Here is a 19493-nt window from a genome sequence, read left to right as displayed (position 1 = left end):
AATCTTTTGTCATTAGCATGTTGCTTAATGGGACTGAAGGCCAAAACTTCTGATGGCCACAGGCTTTCCCACTCATACTGCAGAATACTACAGTGATACCTTGTCTTAAAAACTTAATTGGTTCCGGGATGAGGTTCTTAAGGTGAAAAGTTTGTAAGACAAAACAGTGTTTCCCATAGGAATCAATGGAAAAACGATTAATGCGTGCAAGCCCAAAATTCACCCCTTTTGCCAGCCGAAGCACCCATTTTTGCGCTGCTGGGATTCCCCTGAGGCTCCCCTCCAGGGGAAACCCCAACTCCGGACTTCTGTGTTTCTGTGATGCTGCAGGGGAATCCCAGCATCGCAAAAACGAGTGCTTCGCTGGCAATGGAAGTCTGGAGGTGGGGTTTCCCAGTGAAGGAAGCATCAGTGAAATCGCAGCATCGTAATCGACCAAAGTCCTCAAAACCCCACCTCCGGAACTCTGTGTTTTTGCGATGCTGCGATTTCACTGAGGCTCCCCTCACAGGGAAACCCCACCTCCGGACTTCTGTTGCCAGCAAAATGCCTGTTTTTGCGTTGCTGGGATTCCCCTGCAGCATCACAAAAATACAGAAGTCCGGAGGCGGGGTTTCCCATGGAGGGGAGCCTCAGGGGAATTCTCAGCAGCACAAAAACGGGTGCTTCGCTGACAACGGAAGTCCGGAGGCAGGGCATCCCAGTGACGGCGGTGGATTTGTAAGGTGAAAATAGTTTGTAAGAAGAGGCAAAAAAATCTTAAACTCTGGGTTTGTATCTCAAAAAGTTTGTATGATGAGGCGTTTGTAAGACGAGGCATCACTGTATTTCTCAACCTCAACACTTTTAAAATGTGTAGACTTCAATCCCAGAATAACCCAGTCACCATTCTAGGAATTCTGGGAGTTGAAATCCGCCCATTTTAAAGATACTGAGGCTGAAAAACTCTAACGTAGAATATATGATTTCCCTGCTTAATCCTTGCAACTTTGTACATTTAGGTAAAAGGGGAACAGATGGCCGTCTGAGCAGTGCACAAGTAGCACTGATGCTGCAAGAAGAAACTATTCGCAAAACAGAAAAGGAACGCCAAGCATCTGCAGAACAGGTGGTCAGCCTGGAACACAACTTACGTATTTGTCAGGATAGGAACAAAGAATTACAGGTGGGCATATTTGCTCTTACAGTTAGGAAAAACCATAGCACAACTACCTTTTCTACGACATTCTGCTTCTTACTCAACAGCCCAGCCAGCTCTTGAAAAGTTATGTAAATGTACAAAGGACTTGGAAAAAGAACATGATTTAAAGAAACCCCTAAAGCAGGGGTGAAATGCTACAGGTTCAACCCGGTTCATGCGTATATTTATTATTTATTTATTATTTATTTATTTTGTCCAATACATAATACACATTGAAGAGAAAGATATAAAAGTATAGGTGAACATATTTAAAAGGAAGAAAAGATAAATGAGATAAGGAGAGACAATTGGACAGGGGACGGAAGGCACACTGGTGCACTTATGCACGGCCCTTACTGACCTCTAAGGAACCTGGAGAGGTCAATCGTGGATAGTCTAGGGGGAAAATGTTGGGGGTTAGGGGTTGACATTACTGAGTCAGGTAATGAGTTCCACACTTCGACAACTCGGTTGCTGAAGTCATATTTTTTACACTCAAGTTTGGAGCTGTTAAAATTAAGTTTGAATCTGTTGCATGCTCTTGTGTTGCTGCGATTGAAGGTGAAGTAGTCATTCACAGGTAGAACATTGTATATGTAGCAGTGGGCAGCAGTGGTTTGGAAAAATGATAGCGGCAGAAGTACGAGGCTCTGCCCCCTTGCCCCGATGCTGCCACTTTCTTTTTTTAACTCTCTGTTCATGTGCAAACCCTCCTATCCATACGTAGAGGATGAAAAAGCATATGTGACAGAGGAAAGGTAAGTAGATTTCACCACTGCCCCAAAGGCTTACCTACAAAAAGCATTATGAAAGGTTGTTAACCTACATAGGATACATTATGTGGAAAACGAAAGATATTTTCCTAAAAAATGCATATTGTGAAATACAGTAGGATTTACTTCTGAGTAATTCCACTTTATACGGTGAACCGGACACTGAAATGGAATGACTAGAACTGACTTGGAAGTAACGGATACTAAAGTATTTTGTAAAAGCTAGTCCACAAGATAAATTGTGAAGATTTACCATTGTAAGAACAGTAATAATATCTCTTTGATGGGGGAAATTGTAGAAAGGCAATTACATCGTCATTTCTATTAGAGGCTTGTATAAATGAATGCAAAATAATCTCGTAGAAGAATTGCTTGATTTTACCTTAATTGTTTTTATTCAGATTGCACTCCATATAAACAGTTTGCAAGGAGTTTTGTCTAGTATCACCTGCCTTTCTAACACTTCTTTTTATTTTCATCACTCTAATGCTATCATAAGGCTATTATGTGGTAAGTTTTTATATAAACTGTGTATTGCCAGTGTGATTTTGGCTGTACGGTAAACAAGGGTGCTTTTATCTGGAGAAAAAGTGTAAAGGTGCAATAAGTAGCTGCCTGAAAGAGGGCTACCTTGAAAAGTCCCCGCCCTTGACTTTACTACACTGTTTCTCAACCTGGGGCCCTTTAAAATGTTTTGCTGGCTGAGGAATTCTGGGAGTTGAAGTCTGTACATCTTAAAGGGTCCCAGGTTGAGAAACACTGTTTTACTATCTTGTTCCCTACTCATTGTGTTCTAAATTATGCAACATTCTTAATTTACAAAGAACAATAATATTGATGTAAATATTTTTTTAAATATATTGCAGTTAATTTATTTCAATGATGATGTATATATTGCTCATTTTGTTAATTAATATAGAACATCCTCAAACTCTTTCCCATTTGTCCTGGTAAGATTTCTCTTTTTGTTACATCTTACATTCTTGTTTTGATCTGATATGTACCAACCTTTATCATTTTACTTCTCATATTTTGTTCCTTCTTCATTTCTCTAAAATTAAGAGATTATATCTCTTAATTTTAGAACAGTGAAATTAACAGTGAGTTTTAGAACAGTGAGTTTTAGAACAGTGAAATCTAGAAACAGAGTCACACTTACTTTTCCTTCTACTGTGCAGCCAAATGGAACAGCAATCATATAACCTTAACCATTAGGAATTATGTCCTTTCTTAATTTCTAATGAATGACTTTTGTTATATTGTTTTTATGGTTTGTAAAGAATCCATGACTAGGATAGGATAGGATAGGATAGGATAGGATAGGAAGATTTTTATTGGGCAAGTATGATTGGATACACAAGGAGTTAGTCTTGGTGCATATGCTCTCAGTGTACATAAAATAAAAGATAGGTTCGTCAAGAATCATAAGATACAACACTTAATGATAGTCAGGATACAAATAAGGAATCAAATCATGTTAGGAAACAGTCAATATAAATCATAAGGATACAAGCAACAAAGTTACAGTCATACAGTCATTAGTGGGAGCTAGAAGGAAATGGGCAATGAGAAGATTAATATTAGTTCAGGCTTAGTGAATAGTTTGACAGTGATGAGGGAATTATTTGTTTAGCAGAGTGATGGAAAAAACGGTTCTTTTGTCTAGTTGTTCTGGTGAGTAGTGCTCTATAGCATTGTTTTGAGCATAGGAGTTTGTGTCCAGGGTGCAAGAGGGGTGTAAATATTTTCACAGCCCTCTTTTTGTCTCGTGCAGATCCTAAATGGTTGGTAACAATTGTTTTTTCTTCCATTCTAAAAGATTGAATGGAGAGACTTCTGTCTCTACTGAGAGAGACCGCATAAGGATAATATCCTGGGTAAAGATCAGGTTCTCTTAATTAGTGTTCTCATTGTCAGATGAGTGGGCATTGCATTAATCTACATTATTTGACTAGCTACTGGATGGTGAATATTATGTTAGTAGTCAGCAAAATAAGGCTTTAGGCAACATCTGTAGTAGCACTCCTAGATATAAGATGTTCCCATAATTTAGTCCGAGGTAGTAATGTGCCTCTTTCAATATGTTTCCCAGGAAGGAGGGCATTGACAGGCCCTGAAGATTCTTCTAACTTTTGCATTTTGGATACTACTGTGATACTTTTATAATAAGACTCTAATGTCACCAGGCTTTGGTGGCTAGTTCACAAAATTTATCATCTTCTTAGCTGCTCTTCTCCCAAACTTATGGTATTCAAGATGTTTTTACATTATAGGAGAAAGTCAAAGCATTTAAAACCAAGGAAGCCAAACTGGAATCAGAAAAATGGAAGCTAAAAGAAGTTTTAGAAGCAGCAGAGAGTAGGGCCACCAAACTGGAGCTGAACCACAGAGCAGTGGAAGGAGACTTACAACGAACACAGATGAGCCTAACTTCAAGGGATGAAGAGATCCAGTCCCTCTTGGAGCAAATCCAGGAACTTCGATGCCAGTTAGGAGACAGGGAGAACAAAACTGCACTACTGCAGCGAGAACTTGACCACCTGACTCATTCACTAGCCAGGACTGAAGGCACTGAAAGTCATTTTAAAGATAGGGTACAAACTCTGTCTCAGGCACTCTCCAGTGCTACAGCTGGAACGTCCTCCCTGCAGGAGAACATCTCACAACTCCAAAAGGCCCTGACAGCTGCGGAGCAAGACCGTCGGCTACTCCAGGTGGGAAAACCCAGTTGTTCCAAACAATCAGTCATTCTTGCCTATACATCTCAATTAAGCACCTTACTTTCTAAACTCCAGCAAAATTGTACTGTGCAAATCAGTCCCATTCAAATACTGCATATCTGTTACAAGTTCCCTGCTTTCATTGAAAGGAGAAAAAAATTCACGTTCCAAAATATTTAAATGAATCAGTGGATATCAGAATCCAAATTCAGTTGGGTAAGCCCCCGCAGCATCTCCTACATGTAATGCCCCTTCAAAATTTCATTGATATCATGCTCTTTTTTCTCCAATAACCCAAATTATATGTCTTTCTCTTTTTTAAAATATATTTTATTAATTTTCAAAAAACAAACATAACATACAACATTTAGTGGAGCTACAGTCGCTCCGCTCAAAGTGGAAGTCATCATTGTAATAATAAAAGAAAAACTTCGTCTATAAAATGTATGAAGATATATAAAATGAAAATATCAGTTTTAACATAATAAATCTAAACCTATATAAAAGTTTATAAAGATGTACTGTATATAAAAAAAAGAAATTTTAAGAGAAGAAAGAAGAATTTATGTTTATATTAGTAAATAATTACCATCTAATACAATTTTACTACTAAATTCAAATATTCAGAGTAATATAACCACACACTTATCCCTTTTTCCTTGTTTCCCACCAAGTATATATCTTCTGCCAGATATCATAAAATTCTGATTCTTCTTGGTTGTTTAACCGTCTCGTCATCATGTCGAGCTCGGCACAGTCTAAGACTGTCTTTCTAATGTGCTTTGTCTTAAACCATAAACTGTGATTACTAACTTATAAAATATCCAGGAAAATAAATAGTAGAGGACATACTTTGCATGCGTATTGACCCATATTTAATTCTTAGAATCTTCTGCTGCAGTTAGTCCTCTGCCTGAAACTTATAGAGTTGCTGTCATCAGTATAAGCAGTTATGAACTTGATGGGTTAAAGATCTGACTAATTAAAGGCGATTTTATGTGTTCCTAATCATTTCTGAAAGAATAAATTCAAAGGGAAAAAAACATACTTTTCATTACTTATTGCAGCACAGTTTGTTCCTTTCCAATGGTCTGAGCTGTGATGGAAGCAATGGAAAGGGCAAGCTGACTTGCCAGATTATTTTTATTATTATTATTATTATTATTATTATTATTATTATTATTATTATTATTTATTAGATTTGTATGCCGCCCCTCTCCATAGACTTGGGGCGGCTGACAACAGTGATAAAAACAATACATAATGACAAATCTAATAATTAGAGTCTAAAATAACAGTATTACATTTAGAAAGTCTAAAAGCAAGAAACCCCAATATATAAAAAGCATACATACAGTCATATCATGCACAAAACTACATAGGTAGGGGAGATGTCTCAGTTCCCCCACGCTTGACGACAGAGGTGGGTTTTAAGGAGTTTACAAAACGCAAGGAGGGTGGGGGCAGTGCTAACCTCTGGAGGGAGCTGATTCCAGAGGGTCGGAGCCGCCACAGAGAAGGCTCTTCCCCTGGGTCCCACCAGACGACATTGTTTAGTTGATGGGACCTAACCGGCCGCTGGGATTCGTGCGGCAGAAGGCGGTCTCACCGAAATGGTCACTACTACAAGCATTGTATTCTTTAACCAAATGTCCTTGAATTAATCTTTTAGCAGATTTCATTTCTGGTTGAATAACAATAACAATTATTATTATTTTCCAGGATCGTTTTGACTCCATGCGACAGGCATTATCAGATAGCAAGAGGCAGAACCATAGCTTAACCAATACTGTACATTTGTTACAAGATCGTCTGGCTGACATGGAACTACAGTACAGAAATCTGGAGAAGCAGAAGCACCATGTCCACAAAGTAAGTGATGATGGGAGAGGAGGATTAATTTAACAAAACGATCTTATGGCTGCATGTTATCTTGAATCAATTTCAAGCACTGGGACTCCATCCTTAATTGAAGATTATATGGATTACAGTAAGGCAAGTGTCACAGAAAGGCTCCTTTTGAAAAGTGTATGTGCCGTCATTGTTGAAAAATGGCAGAATCTTTTCCCCTAAAGCTGTGTACTTCTATGAATTATGTTTATATTTCTGAATTTATTGTGAGCTCTTTATTTTCCCTGTTGAAATATTCAACCAGAGGAAACCTTAGAAGTACTCTTAAAAGAAACAAACTGCACTCCCCAAATGCTAATATATATTACAATTATATATTATATATCAAACATTTCACTGTATCATACCTGTTCTGTTGGGCTCTCTGGTAGGAGCCTCCCGAAAATTCACGGGTACAAATTGCAGACACACACACATGTTTGAAAATTCAAAACAATGTTCTTTATCACAAAATTCAAAATAAACTAAGCACTCTTTTTGTATTGCAAAGAGCACTCCTCCCCAAACAACCAGGTAATCTGTACAATTTCCCTTAAGCAGTCATTAAGTACTTAGCTAGCAGCTGTAAAGAAACTTCACACCCCTTCTTCTTCCAACGAAGTGAGACACACACACACACCTTGCTCTGTTTTGGTTTCAAAGGCGTGAAAAATCAACAAAGTCCAGAAAGCAGCAACACACAATTCCTGAAGAACTGCGATCAGATACTCTTCCACAATGGCCAAACCCACATGCTGCTATTTATAGCAGCAGCCCTAATTACTGGAGCCCCACCCAACCACAGGTGGCCTCATTTTCTCTTGTAATAATCCTTCAGTTGTTGTCTCCTATGCATCACTCTACGCATATGTGGATGTGTCATTAATTCTTGTTCAGAATCCAAGGATGATGCAGATGATTGATCTCCTCCTGGGCTGTCTGCCAAACTCCCCTCTTCCCTGTCACTCACGTTTCCTTGGTCAGAGGAGGCTTCGTCAGCAGATTCCATCGGGAGCAAAACAGGCCTGCGGCATGTGGATGTTTCCCCCACATCCACCTGCACATTCCTTGGGGCAGGAGCTGGGCCAGAGCTAACCACAACAATACCGTTCTTTACCTTAGTTAACTTCTCCCAGTTGAAAGAGCATCTTCTGCACTGAAAAAAATATTTTTCTTAGGCTCTTATCTATGTTTCTTGGCAGAAAAGGCAACTTTAAATTTTTCACAATTTTTTTGTCAAGAATTGTGGTATTTCCCATCTTGAAGAAGCAAGACCCAGGTTTCTGGTAGGGAGAGGATTGGCAAAAGAGTTCCACCATTTTGTTTTCTTTGAAGTCAAGGTTTGTCCTGGATAAGCTCCTTGTTTTCAGTTGTTCAGGTAGTGAAGCAAACAGGTGTAACCTGATAATTCTTCATAATAGTTATTGGGTTCTTTTTAAATGCCGTCCCTGTATTACAGTATTATTAATAACTAATGCTTTTTATTACCATTTTTAAATATAATATAAAATATACAATATGGAAAAGGAAAGCTTGGACATAATAATTATTTCTATAGGATTATATGTTTGGTGTCCTAACAAAAGGAAAATGACTACAAGAAGTAAGACAGACACTGCATGTGGCTTACATTTCTGGTGAGGGCCTAGTGAACAAAGTGACCTATTCTCCATTAATCATTTTATTCTTAAGCACTATTAGTAGTAAGCAATTTAAAAAACACGATATTCCTTTTTTTAAAATAAAATAATCTTTACTAAGTTTTATTACAAATAAAAGAGATAGAGATATCAAACAAAATAAAGATAAGTCAATAATATTTAATGTTTCCAAATGTAAAATAATGCACTTGGGGAAAAGGAATCCTCAATCTGACTATTGTATTGGCAGTTCTGTGTTAGCAAATACTTCAAAAGAAAAGGATTTAGGCGTAGTGATTTCTGACAGTCTCAAAATGGGTGAACAGTGCAGTCAGGCAGTAGGGAAAGCAAGTAGGATGCTTGGCTGCATAGCTAGAGGTATAACAAGCAGGAAGAGGGAGATTATGATCCCGCTATATAGAATGCTGGTGAGACCACATTTGGAATACTGTGTTCAGTTCTGGAGACCTCACCTACAAAAAGATATTGACAAAATTGAACGGGTCCAAAAACGGGCTACAAGAATGGTGGAAGGTCTTAAGTATAAAACGTATCAGGAAAGACTTAATGAACTCAATCTGTATAGTCTGGAGGACAGAAGGAAAAGGGGGGACATGATCGAAACATTTAAATATATTAAAGGGTTAAATAAGGTCCAGGAGGGAAGTGTTTTTAATAGGAAAGTGAACACAAGAACAAGGGGACACAATCTGAGGTTAGTTGGGGGAAAGATCAAAAGCAACATGAGAAAATATTATTTTACTGAAAGAGTAGTAGATCCTTGGAACAAACTTCCAGCAGACGTGGTAGATAAATCCACAGTGACTGAATTTAAACATGCCTGGGATAAACATATATCCATCCTAAGATAAAATACAGAAAATAGTATAAGGGCAGACTAGATGGACCATGGGGTATTTTTCTGCCGTCAGACTTCTATGTTTCTATGTTTCTAATATATATAAGTTGATATTCATAACTAGGCCATAATCCTAATGGTATTTTTAAAAGGCATATAATATATAGTGGATATAAGATATCTAGTTATAATAATATTATTGACAATAAAGAGGGGGGGAAAGAAGATAAGAAAAGAAAAGTGGGAGCGTGGAGAGAAGAAAGCAATAAGAAATATTGGGGAAAAATAGAGTGAAGAAAGAAAGAAAATGTACGAGGTAAAGGGAATAAGATGGAAAAAAGGGGGAAAATTGGGGTAATAAAATCCATCTAGCCATAGGCTAGGATCATAAGTGTTTACAACGTCCGTTAGTATGTTAATGTTCGAATATTATTTCCCATCTTCTAGATTTTGTTTCTAGTTTATATTGGGGATTTCTTGTTCTGATCATCGAATGTTGTAGGTAGAATGTAGAGATTATTTGTGAGAGTTTTTTGTGTTTATCTTTTGTCTTTTGATGAAGGTTGTTTCGTTGAAATGTTGTGTTTTATGGTATTAATGAATATTTTCTTTTTATTTAACCATTTGTACCACTTGTCCCAGGCTTGGTGAAAGTCTGTATCATCTTTATCTTGTAGCTGCAAGGTTAATTTAGCCATAGTTTTACTCAGTAAGTTTAGTATAGTAAGTTTGCTTCCAGTGTTGCGCATAACTTATCCTTGCAGCCGTTATAATATGCAATATAATATAGAAATCATTTTTGTGAAGATTTTGCCGAGAGATTCCTAATAAAATAATTCCTGTTTTAACTGTACATTTAAATTAGTAACCTGGTCTAATTTTTTCCAGTAGTTCTGGGCGATTTCGCAAGTCCACCAAAGATGGTAATAGGTCCCTATCTTTTGCAGAGATATTCCTATTTGCATCCCTTATTGACAATATCCCTATTGACAAACAAAACTGATTGTGATTGGAGTTTGGGGTTTGGTTATTTTTCTTTTCTACCTAAATTTTACATAATTGTCTTCAACATCATTCTAAGCCACTCAGAGTCTTTCTTGAAACTGAGCAGCATATCAATTGCAGGAATAAAAAGATAAATGTATTATAAAATGTGAAGTGTTTCTATTGTTTTAAACAGAAAGATTTTTGAAAGAAAACTTTTTATGCTTACAGGAATAGAATTTCTATTGTTCTTGATTATTTGCAAATATTTGAAATCTTTGTTCTGCAATCCTTCTCAGATAATTTCGCTATACATACATGATTGCTGCTCTGATGTTCTTTGAATGCAATCCAAATAATGCACACGCTATTCTTCTTTAAAGCGAAGTTTCAGATTTCACTTACATATGTACATCTTTAGGTTATCTGCTTTCCTTGTCTGTTCAGGGAAGTAACTAACACAGCATCAAGGCACTGGTTCAAATTCACAGAACTCTTTGTCACACATGTGTTTCATATCAGCAGAGGCACTCTTGGATTAGCCTAATTAGCACTAGCAATGGAAATGCATAATCCAAACCATCCGGCAGAACCTTCCAGTGAAATTAATGTGAGCTTCTTCTAAGTGAGTTTTGTACACCCCACATATAGCTCCCCAAAAAAGGTTCTTGTCCCATTTGCTTTTCTAATGCCAATAAATCTATGCAACATACAGCATTTCCTCATTTTTTTTAACCAAGAAAGGGTTGACAGTACTTGTTTGATGTGTGTTCTGTCAAGCTCTCTGGTAGAATCCTCCCAAAAATGCACAGATACAATTTCAGACACACACACGTTTGAAAATTCAAAACAATGTTTTTTATAATGAAAATTCACTTAAACCAAGCCCTTTTTTGGTATAGCAAAGAGCACTTGTCTCCAAACAAACTGGTAATTTGTACAAGTCCCTTATCAGTTCTGTGATACTTAGCTTGCAGCTGTGAGGCAATTCACAGTCCTTCTTTTTTCACAAAGTGAAACACACTTTGCCCTGGTTTAGTTTCAAAACGGGGGAAAATCAGCACACAAAAGGTCAAAGTCAGTAAAGCAGTCACGAAACAGGATCAGATAATCCTCCACAATGGCCAAACCCACAGGCTGCTCTTTATAGCAGCCTCACTAATTACCACAGCCCCACCCAACCACAGGTGGCCTCATTTTCTTTGATAATAAATTCTCAGTTGTTGTTGTTTATGCATCGCTCTCCGCATGCGTGGCTGTGTCATTAACACTTGTTCTGAATCCAAGGAGGAGCTAGATAATTGATCTCCTTCTGAGCTGTCTGCCACACTCTCCTCCTCCCTGTCACTCATGTCTTCTTGGTCAGAGGAGCCTTCATCAGCAGATTACACCGGGGGGGGGGGGGAAACAGGCCTGCAGCATGTGGATGTCTCCCCCACATCCACAGTCCTTGGGGCAGGAGCTGGGCCAGAGCTAACCACAACAATGGGGTTGTTATTATTTTGACATATTTTTTAAAAAAATGTAGGACTCCCTTTCATGTCCCTTTCAGGAGGAGGGAATCCTTCTCCCATTTCATAGAAGATTGAAAATTGACGGCAGAAAAAGACCTCATGGTCCATCTAGTCTGCCCTTATTCTATTTCCTGTATTTTATCTTAAGATGAATATATGTTTATCCCAGGCATGTTTACATTCAGTTACTGTGGATTTGCCAACAACGTCTGCTGGAAGTTTGTTCCAAGCATCTACTACTCTTTCAGTAAAATAATATTTTCTCTCAAAATAATATTTTCTTACATTCTCTGTGTCCAAAGGCTGGAAGCTCAGGATACAGGTAGATCTTGACAGACTTTACACTGGGCCCAAACAAATGAAATGAAATTCAATGCAGAGAAAAGTAAAATCCTACACCTAAGCAAGAAAAACCAAAGACATACATATAAACTGGGTGAAACCACACTCAATAGCAGCGACTGTGAGAGCCTTGGTGGACAACCAACTAAATATGAGCCAGCAATGTGCAGCAGCAGCCAAAAAGGCCAGTACAAACCTGAGTTGCATTAACAGAGGGATACAATCTAGGACCAGGGAGGTACTAATACCTCTCTATAAAGCCTTAGTTAAACCACATCTAGAGCATCCAGTTTTGGTCACCACACTGAAAAGAAGATATTGAAATTCTAGTGAAAGTACAGAAGAGAGCAACCAAGATTATAAGGGGACTGGAAACTAAAACATACGAAGAGAGGTTGCAGGAACTGAGCATGGCTAGTCTAGCAAAGAGAAGGAACTGGGGAGAGATGATAGCAATGTTCCAGTATCTGAGGTGCTACCACAGAGAGGAAGGGGTCAGGCTGTTTTCCAAAACACCAGAAGGCCAGACTAGGAATAACGGACAGAAGCTGACCGAAGAGAGATTCAACCTGGAAATGAGGAACTTTCTGACGGTGAGAGCAACCAGTCAGTGAAACAACTTGCCTATGGAGGTTGTGAGTGCTCCAACACTTGAGACTTTCAAGGGGAAATTGGACTGCCATTGGTCGGAAATAGTATAGGGACTCCTGCCTGAGCAGGGGGTTGGACCAGATGACCTACAAGGTCCCTTCCAGCTCAAACAAACAAACAAACAAACACACAAACAAACAATGCATTTATTTTGTTATATGTGCTAATTTAAGACTTTTGACTTACTTTTTTTCTTCAAATTTTTGAACTAGATGTTCTTGTGATTTTTTTTCCTTACTTTTCCTTACTTTTTGACTTATTTTTTTTCTTTAAATTTCTGAACTAGAAGTTCTTGTGATTTTTTTCCTATGCTCTATCTCCATGAGGGCGAACCTATGGCACGCATGACACACAGAGCCATATCAGAGGGTACGCAAGACTTTGCCCTGTGTCAGCTCCAGCACACAGGCATGCACTGAGCAGGTGATTTTCGACCTTGGGAAAGGCCATTTCACCCTTTGGACACTTCAAGGAAGCTTCCCTGAAGCCCCAGAGGCAAAAAAAAATTACCCAATGGATAAACCGGAAGTTCAGAAAAACGCACTTCTGGTTTGCCCGTTGTGCTGTTTTTTTGCACTCTGGAGCTTTAGGAAGCTTCCCTGAACCCTCCAGAGTGCAAAAAACAGCACAATAGCAAACCGGAAGTGTGTTTTCCTGAACTTCCGGTTTGCCCATTTGGGCTTCCCCCCCCCTTCAATAAGGCCTGTTTGCATGCATGGAGGCAGCCCGAAGGAGGGGGCATGCGTGGGGGGGCAAGAGGTGTGGGCATGGGCACACATGCTAGCACACACCCACACACCCTTCTGGCACACAAACCCAAAAAGGTTCGCCATCACTGCTCTAACTGCAATGTTTTTATTTTTTAAAAATATCCTGAACTGACTCTGTAGGCTATGACTATTCTATTCCTAGCTGCTGTGAGCATCCCTAGAAAGGGTTAAAAATGTTCTTGCCAGGTCCCTCCAGAAGTGATAGGAAAGGTCAGGCCAGGCATTTGTTGGAAATTATTTATTGTTCTTAGTAGATTTTTCTAGCTGGAGAATTGAAGAGGGTGACGAATGTGCTATTTTTCTGTTATGGCAAAATAATGTTACAAGCATTTATCTCTGCAAGCATAAAATAGCCATATGTACAGTGCCCCAGAATTCCCCCATGCAAAACCTCTTTCCCTGGGCTGAAGAAAGGGTAGATTCTAGTTAATGAATTCCAGAACATCAGGCCAGCAAAGGTAATTCATATCAACCTCATAAAACTCTTTATTGATGTCTCCAGAGGGGAAATCCGGATGTGACCATTTATTTATTCTGGATTTTGGCCATATATTTATTCTGGATTTTACCCCCTCTCTCTCTCCTCTATTTAACATTTTCTTCTAGCCAGTCTTAAAGGAACAAAAGATCCCTTCCTCCAAGCTGTTATTTGGAAGTTTTTTTCATCCTACATAGCAGTATATTCATTAACTCTTGCAACTCACAACCAATTGAATTCCTTCCCTCTGTGCCTCTTTCAGTTTGGGAAATATACACTGCTCAAAAAAATTAAAACTTAAAAACAGAACATAACTTCAAGTAAATCAAATTCTGTGAAATCAAACTGTCCACTTAGAAGCAACACTGATTGACAGTCAATTTCACATGCTGTTGTGCAAACGGAATAGTTGTGCAAATGAAATATTCAATGAGAATATTTCATTCATTCAGATCTAGGATATGTTATTTGAGTGTTCCCTTTCTTTTTTTTTTGAGCAGTATATTTTGCAACATTGGGAGGTTACCTTTTCTCCCCCTTTCCATATTGTTCAGAATGGTTGAACTAATGCAAAAACAAGGGTTGAGGTAGGATAACACACCCTTTTATAATGGTGTTATCTGTACTGGTAGATGTATGGTCTTAAATGATTCATTACAGCTTCCATATGTATTGCAAAAATCCAGCAATTAGATTATTGCAAATAAATGTTTTTTTAAAAAACCTTCTCTTCTCCAATGCACTTGCAAGGAGAGTCCAGGATGGGTTATTCTCAGCCTGATTGGCTGGGACTGAGTTTAATTTAAATATTTAATATTAGCCAGGCACCGCCCCCTTAGCCCCCCAGTCTAAAAAACTCAGTCGCAGTAATGGGACATTGAGTTTATTGCTCCTGTTAAACATGGTTTAATAGGGTATAATTTGAGTTTTAATAAATGTTATATATGTTTATATTGTGCTTTTAACACTTTTCTTCTTTTTCCTTTATTTTTCAGGCATCATGGGGCGGCTTCTCGTTGGCAGCGAGGGTTAATTCCCCCAGTGGGACTAACCCCCTAGGCTGCAGCTCCTCTCCTGACTAGCCCACAAGCCTGGAGGCTCTTGGAGGGCTTTGAGAGGAGCGCCCGGGTTGCCTGTCTCCGCGACAGCGCCCGGTGGATAGGCGGTCGGCTGACGCCATGGGGGGCCTGCTCCCCATGACGGATATGCCGCTTGAAGACAGAAGGAAGCCTCGCGCCCCGACGGAGCCCCCTCCCCTCCCCCCCCGGCGCGCTGAGCACCAAGCCAGTCGGAGGACCAACTACGTACCCGGCTACGAGCGTCGCCATCTTGGGGGGGGATAAAGGCGGGAACGGAGAAGAGTTCCCGCCTGAATAAAGCGGCCATTCCTTTGCCTGCTCCGTCATGACCGCAGGGGCGGTTGTCATGACAACGACAGGCTAGTAACAGGCACGGGCGGAGGTAGAATCCCCGCCCACCTCCTGTTTACTCCTTTGTGGTCGGACCGTTGCCCTCCATAAGGCTAAGGTAGCTGTCACTCCGGATCGAAGGTTGCCATGGCAACGTCTGAGTGACATTCCGGCGAACCAATAGGAGAGCGCGAAGGCCGGAAAGGCCGAGGAAGAGCTTTTCCTTGTATTCTTGGTTTGCCGGGAGCTACGCAGCCGCAATAGAGCCTCAGAAATCCAACTTCGTCATTGTTTTAATACAACGAGAGAGATTTCTTGCTCACCCTCCGAGTATTCTTCCTGGCTGACCGTGAGTTTATCTCAGTTTTCTGTTATGGCTGAAACACCATCTCACGCAGGGGAGGAGGCCAACACCATTGCTAGGCCCAGTACCCCTAAGGAAAAAAGCCAAAAATCCAAATCTTCTCAGAGTTCTTCACTCAGAGAGGCTGAGAAGCGAATAAGGGCCCTGGAAAGGCAATTGGAAGCCTCTCAAAAACAGGTTTTCCTACCTGCTAAAGGATTTGCTCCCACACCCACGCCAGCCTCCCCCGCGATCCCAACAGGGGTAGCAGGCTCGGCCTTGGAGCAGGACTGGTCCCCTGAGAGGCCCATACTGCCTTCTCCTGCAGAAGGGTTTCTTTGGGGCAGACAAGCGACCATGTGGCCTGGCAACCTGGGTCCTCAATCTTACGTTCCTTTTCAACATGCCCCAGCACCATCCTCCACATTTACACCAACAGCTGCAGGACTGCGCAACGCCCAGGACTCCTGGCAGAGCATGCCACAGGCCCTACAGGATTTAATCTCCAATGTATTTTCCCAAGGAGTTGAGACAGGGGCTCTGCAGCAGCAAAATGTGATGGGTCACCCCCCACAAAAACACAGGAGTCCCTGGACTGCTCCAGCCTCACATTCCATGTCTGAATCTATGGAAGAGGAGGACTCTGTTAGGGATGACTATAGTGACCACGAAGATGACCTTTCAGGGGATGAACACCCTCCAGAACCACCTGTCTTCGCAGGTCTCTTTAAGTCATCATTATTCCGGCTCTTACTCAATAAGGCCAAACTCACCATTGAGCAGGCAGGAGAGAGCAGCCAGCCGGATGACCCCAACTCATCCCAGCCTAAGGCGGGCCTCTTCGTACTACCAAAGCAAGAAACAGTGGACATTCCCTCTTCCCATCTGTTCTTGGAGACTGTGCGGAGACCCTGGGAAAATCCAGCAGCGGCTCAGGGCCCATCCAACCTGGACCGCAAATTTTATACATTTGACCAGCAAATGGAGGACCTGTTAACGTTCCCAACAGTGGACAAACCGGTCACCAGCCTAGTCTCCAATGCCCTGGTCCCCTCGGAGTCTCAAGAGGGGCTCAGGGCTGAGGACAAGAGGGCCGAAAATGTCGTGCGTAAAACCCACCAGATGGCGGCCTGGGCCATTCGGGCCTCATCTGCGGCCTCATTTTTTAACAGGGCAACCCTCCTTTGGATCAAGGACCTCCAATCACGGGTGGATCCTGAAGACGGCCGCCTTCGACAGGACCTGAACAAAATTTTAGCCGCCACCGAATTCTCGGCAGATGCGACGGTCAATGCGGCCAAGTTCGCGGCCAGGGCCATGGCTTCATCAGTGTCCTCCCGCCGGCTCATATGGCTACGCAGCTGGCAGGCGGACGTTAAGTCCAAATGGAGCTTGGCCTCCGCTCCATTTAAGGCCGGAAAATTATTTGGGGAAGTCCTTGACGACGTTTTGGTCGAGGACAAGGATAAAAAGAAGGTCATGCCGAAGTCCAAAAAGACGGAAAGACGGTTCACTCCTTACCAAAGGCGCCAGCCCTTTCGGTCAGAGCCCTCCTCGAGCTCTACCCAGGCATCGAGGCCTTACTTCCAGGGCTCTTTCAACCAGGGGTCATTCCGATCGGATAGGTCAGCTACTAACGACCGCGGCAGATCCTATCAGGGACGCAGACCCTTCAGAGGGGCTGGGAGGGGATTTAGGAAAAACAAATGACTCCTTCATCTCCGTTCCACTGGGGGGCAGGCTCATCCACTTCGCAGAACAATGGGCCCTGCTATCTTCAGACACTTGGGCGGCAACTACTGTGGCAGAGGGCCTGAGGCTGGAATTCCTTCAACTTCCCCCTCACCGCTTCGTCACATGCCCCATCCCCTTGGATGTCCAAAGGAAGGGCCTCCTTTACAAAGAGGTCTCCCATCTACTGGAAATAGGGGCCATAGAGGAGGTGCCTTTGGAAGAGCAGGGGAAGGGGTTTTATTCCCCAGTTTTCCTCGTTCCCAAGACCTCTGGGGGGGTCAGACTTATTCTGAACCTGCGTCAGTTGAACATTTATATAAAGTACAGACGTTTCAAAATGTACTCACTGCGGACTATTCTCGCCTCTATCAGACACAAGGACTTCTTGACGTCAATAGATCTCAAAGAGGCTTACTTACACGTCCCCATTTTTCCACCGCACAGGCGGTTCCTCCGGTTCTGCCTAGAAGGGACCCACTTTCAATACAAGTCAATGCCCTTTGGACTTTCGTCCGCCCCAAGGACCTTTACGAAGCTTTTAGACGTTCTCACAGCTTCCCTGAGACAGCAGTCGGTGCGCCTCATGGCGTACCTAGACGACATTGTTATACTGGCCAAGACAAACGACCAGGCGCTTCGGGATCTACACCTGACCATCACTACGCTCGAACGCCATGGCTTCACAGTGAACTGGGACAAGAGCCACGTGACACCAACAAGGAGGCTGGCTCATTTGGGGACTACCATCGATACCACCCAGGGCATGGTGTTTCTTTCCCCAGGGAGGAGAGCCTCCATCAGGAAACTCGTAAGAGATCTGAACAGTCAGCGGTTCCCAAGACTCTCCTTCCTGTCAAAGATCTTGGGCACCCTGGTATCCTGCATAGAGGTTGTCCCTTGGGCCAGGCATCACTTGAGAGCGCTGCAATGGTTCCTGCTGCCCTTCCAAAAGACAAAATCCAGCCACCTACACAGGAGGATTCTGCTCCCGGGCGGGGTTCGCAATTCTCTTCGTTGGTGGACTTCTCCGGCCTTGGACAAGGGTTCCTCCTTCCTGCCAAAACACCATCTTACGCTGACGACAGACGCCAGTCTGTTTGGTTGGGGGGCCCACCTTGCTTCCCAGTTGGCCCAGGGCGTATGGGACCATCGGGATTTACGACAGGTCAACATCAACTTCCTGGAGTTGAAGGCGGTTTCGTTGGCCCTCCGGAGCTTCACCCCCTGGGTTCGAGGGCGACACATTCTGGTCCTCACGGACAATGTGGCTACCCGGGCGCATATCAACAGACAAGGCGGGACACGTTCTCGCCGCCTGATGGAGGAGGCCGAGTCCCTATTACGGTGGGCAGAGGCCAACTTAGCCTCTATTTCAGCGGAACATATCTCGGGGATACACAATGTATGCGCGGACTGGCTGAGTCGGGAGACTCTAGACCCCGGGGAGTGGCGACTGGACCCCGCGATCTTCCAGGAGCTGGTAAGGAGGTTCGACCTACCGATATTGGACCTTTTTGCGACGGCCCACAACACCCAGCTCCCCCGTTTCTTCTCCCGCTTTCCTTCCCCAGGAGCGGAGGCAGTGAACGCGTTACATCAACGATGGCCGTCGGGCCTTCTTTATGCATTTCCACCGATCCCTCTAATACCGCAAGTAATCCGGAAACTATTGGAAGAACAGGCGGAGGTTCTCCTACTGGCCCCGTTCTGGCCGAGGCGCATCTGGTTTGCCGATCTAGTGGAACTATCAATTGCGGCACACTGGAGAATTCCGGATCACCAATTGCACCTCACACAGGGAGCAATGAGTCACCCAGATCCCCAGTGGTGGCAGTTGACCGTCTGGCACTTGAGCGGGAACATCTGAGGAGTCAGCTCGTGCCAGACGCGGTCATAGATACTATGCAGGCGGCTCGCCGGCCGTCTACAAGGCGAATTTACCAGGCGACCTGGGCGGCGTTCGCCGACTTCTGCATACAACGTCAGGTGGACCCACAGGGAGCCACTCCCTTGATGGTGCTTTCCTTCTTGCAAGCGGGAATGGACAAGGGTCTCGCTCCTAATACACTTAGACGACAGGTCGCGGCCCTATCGACGGTCCTTGCCAAAGACCACGGTCGGTCCCTCTCAAGGCACCAGTGGATCAGAGATTTCCTGCGCGGAGCAAACAACTTGAAGCCTTCGGTGGTTCACAGATTTCCTTCCT

The 19493-nt window shown here is 42.6% G+C and overlaps 1 protein-coding gene across 3 annotated transcripts in view; it reads left to right on the top strand.

Moving 5' to 3' along the window:
* The window catches only part of CROCC2 (ciliary rootlet coiled-coil, rootletin family member 2), a 143714-nt gene that overhangs the window by 115762 nt on the left and 8459 nt on the right, over positions 1-19493 (top strand). For all 3 annotated transcript variants that reach the window (XM_070753238.1, XM_070753236.1, XM_070753237.1), the window contains 3 exons: positions 1002-1165; positions 4227-4667; positions 6396-6545. In XM_070753238.1, coding sequence (XP_070609339.1) covers positions 1002-1165; positions 4227-4667; positions 6396-6545 — 755 coding nt within the window. The remainder of the gene's footprint in view (positions 1-1001; positions 1166-4226; positions 4668-6395; positions 6546-19493) is intronic.

This window comes from Erythrolamprus reginae, chromosome 5 (genome assembly GCF_031021105.1).
Source record: "Erythrolamprus reginae isolate rEryReg1 chromosome 5, rEryReg1.hap1, whole genome shotgun sequence".
Classification (NCBI taxonomy): domain Eukaryota; kingdom Metazoa; phylum Chordata; class Lepidosauria; order Squamata; family Dipsadidae; genus Erythrolamprus; species Erythrolamprus reginae.
This window is presented reverse-complemented; position numbering and strand designations above follow the sequence as displayed.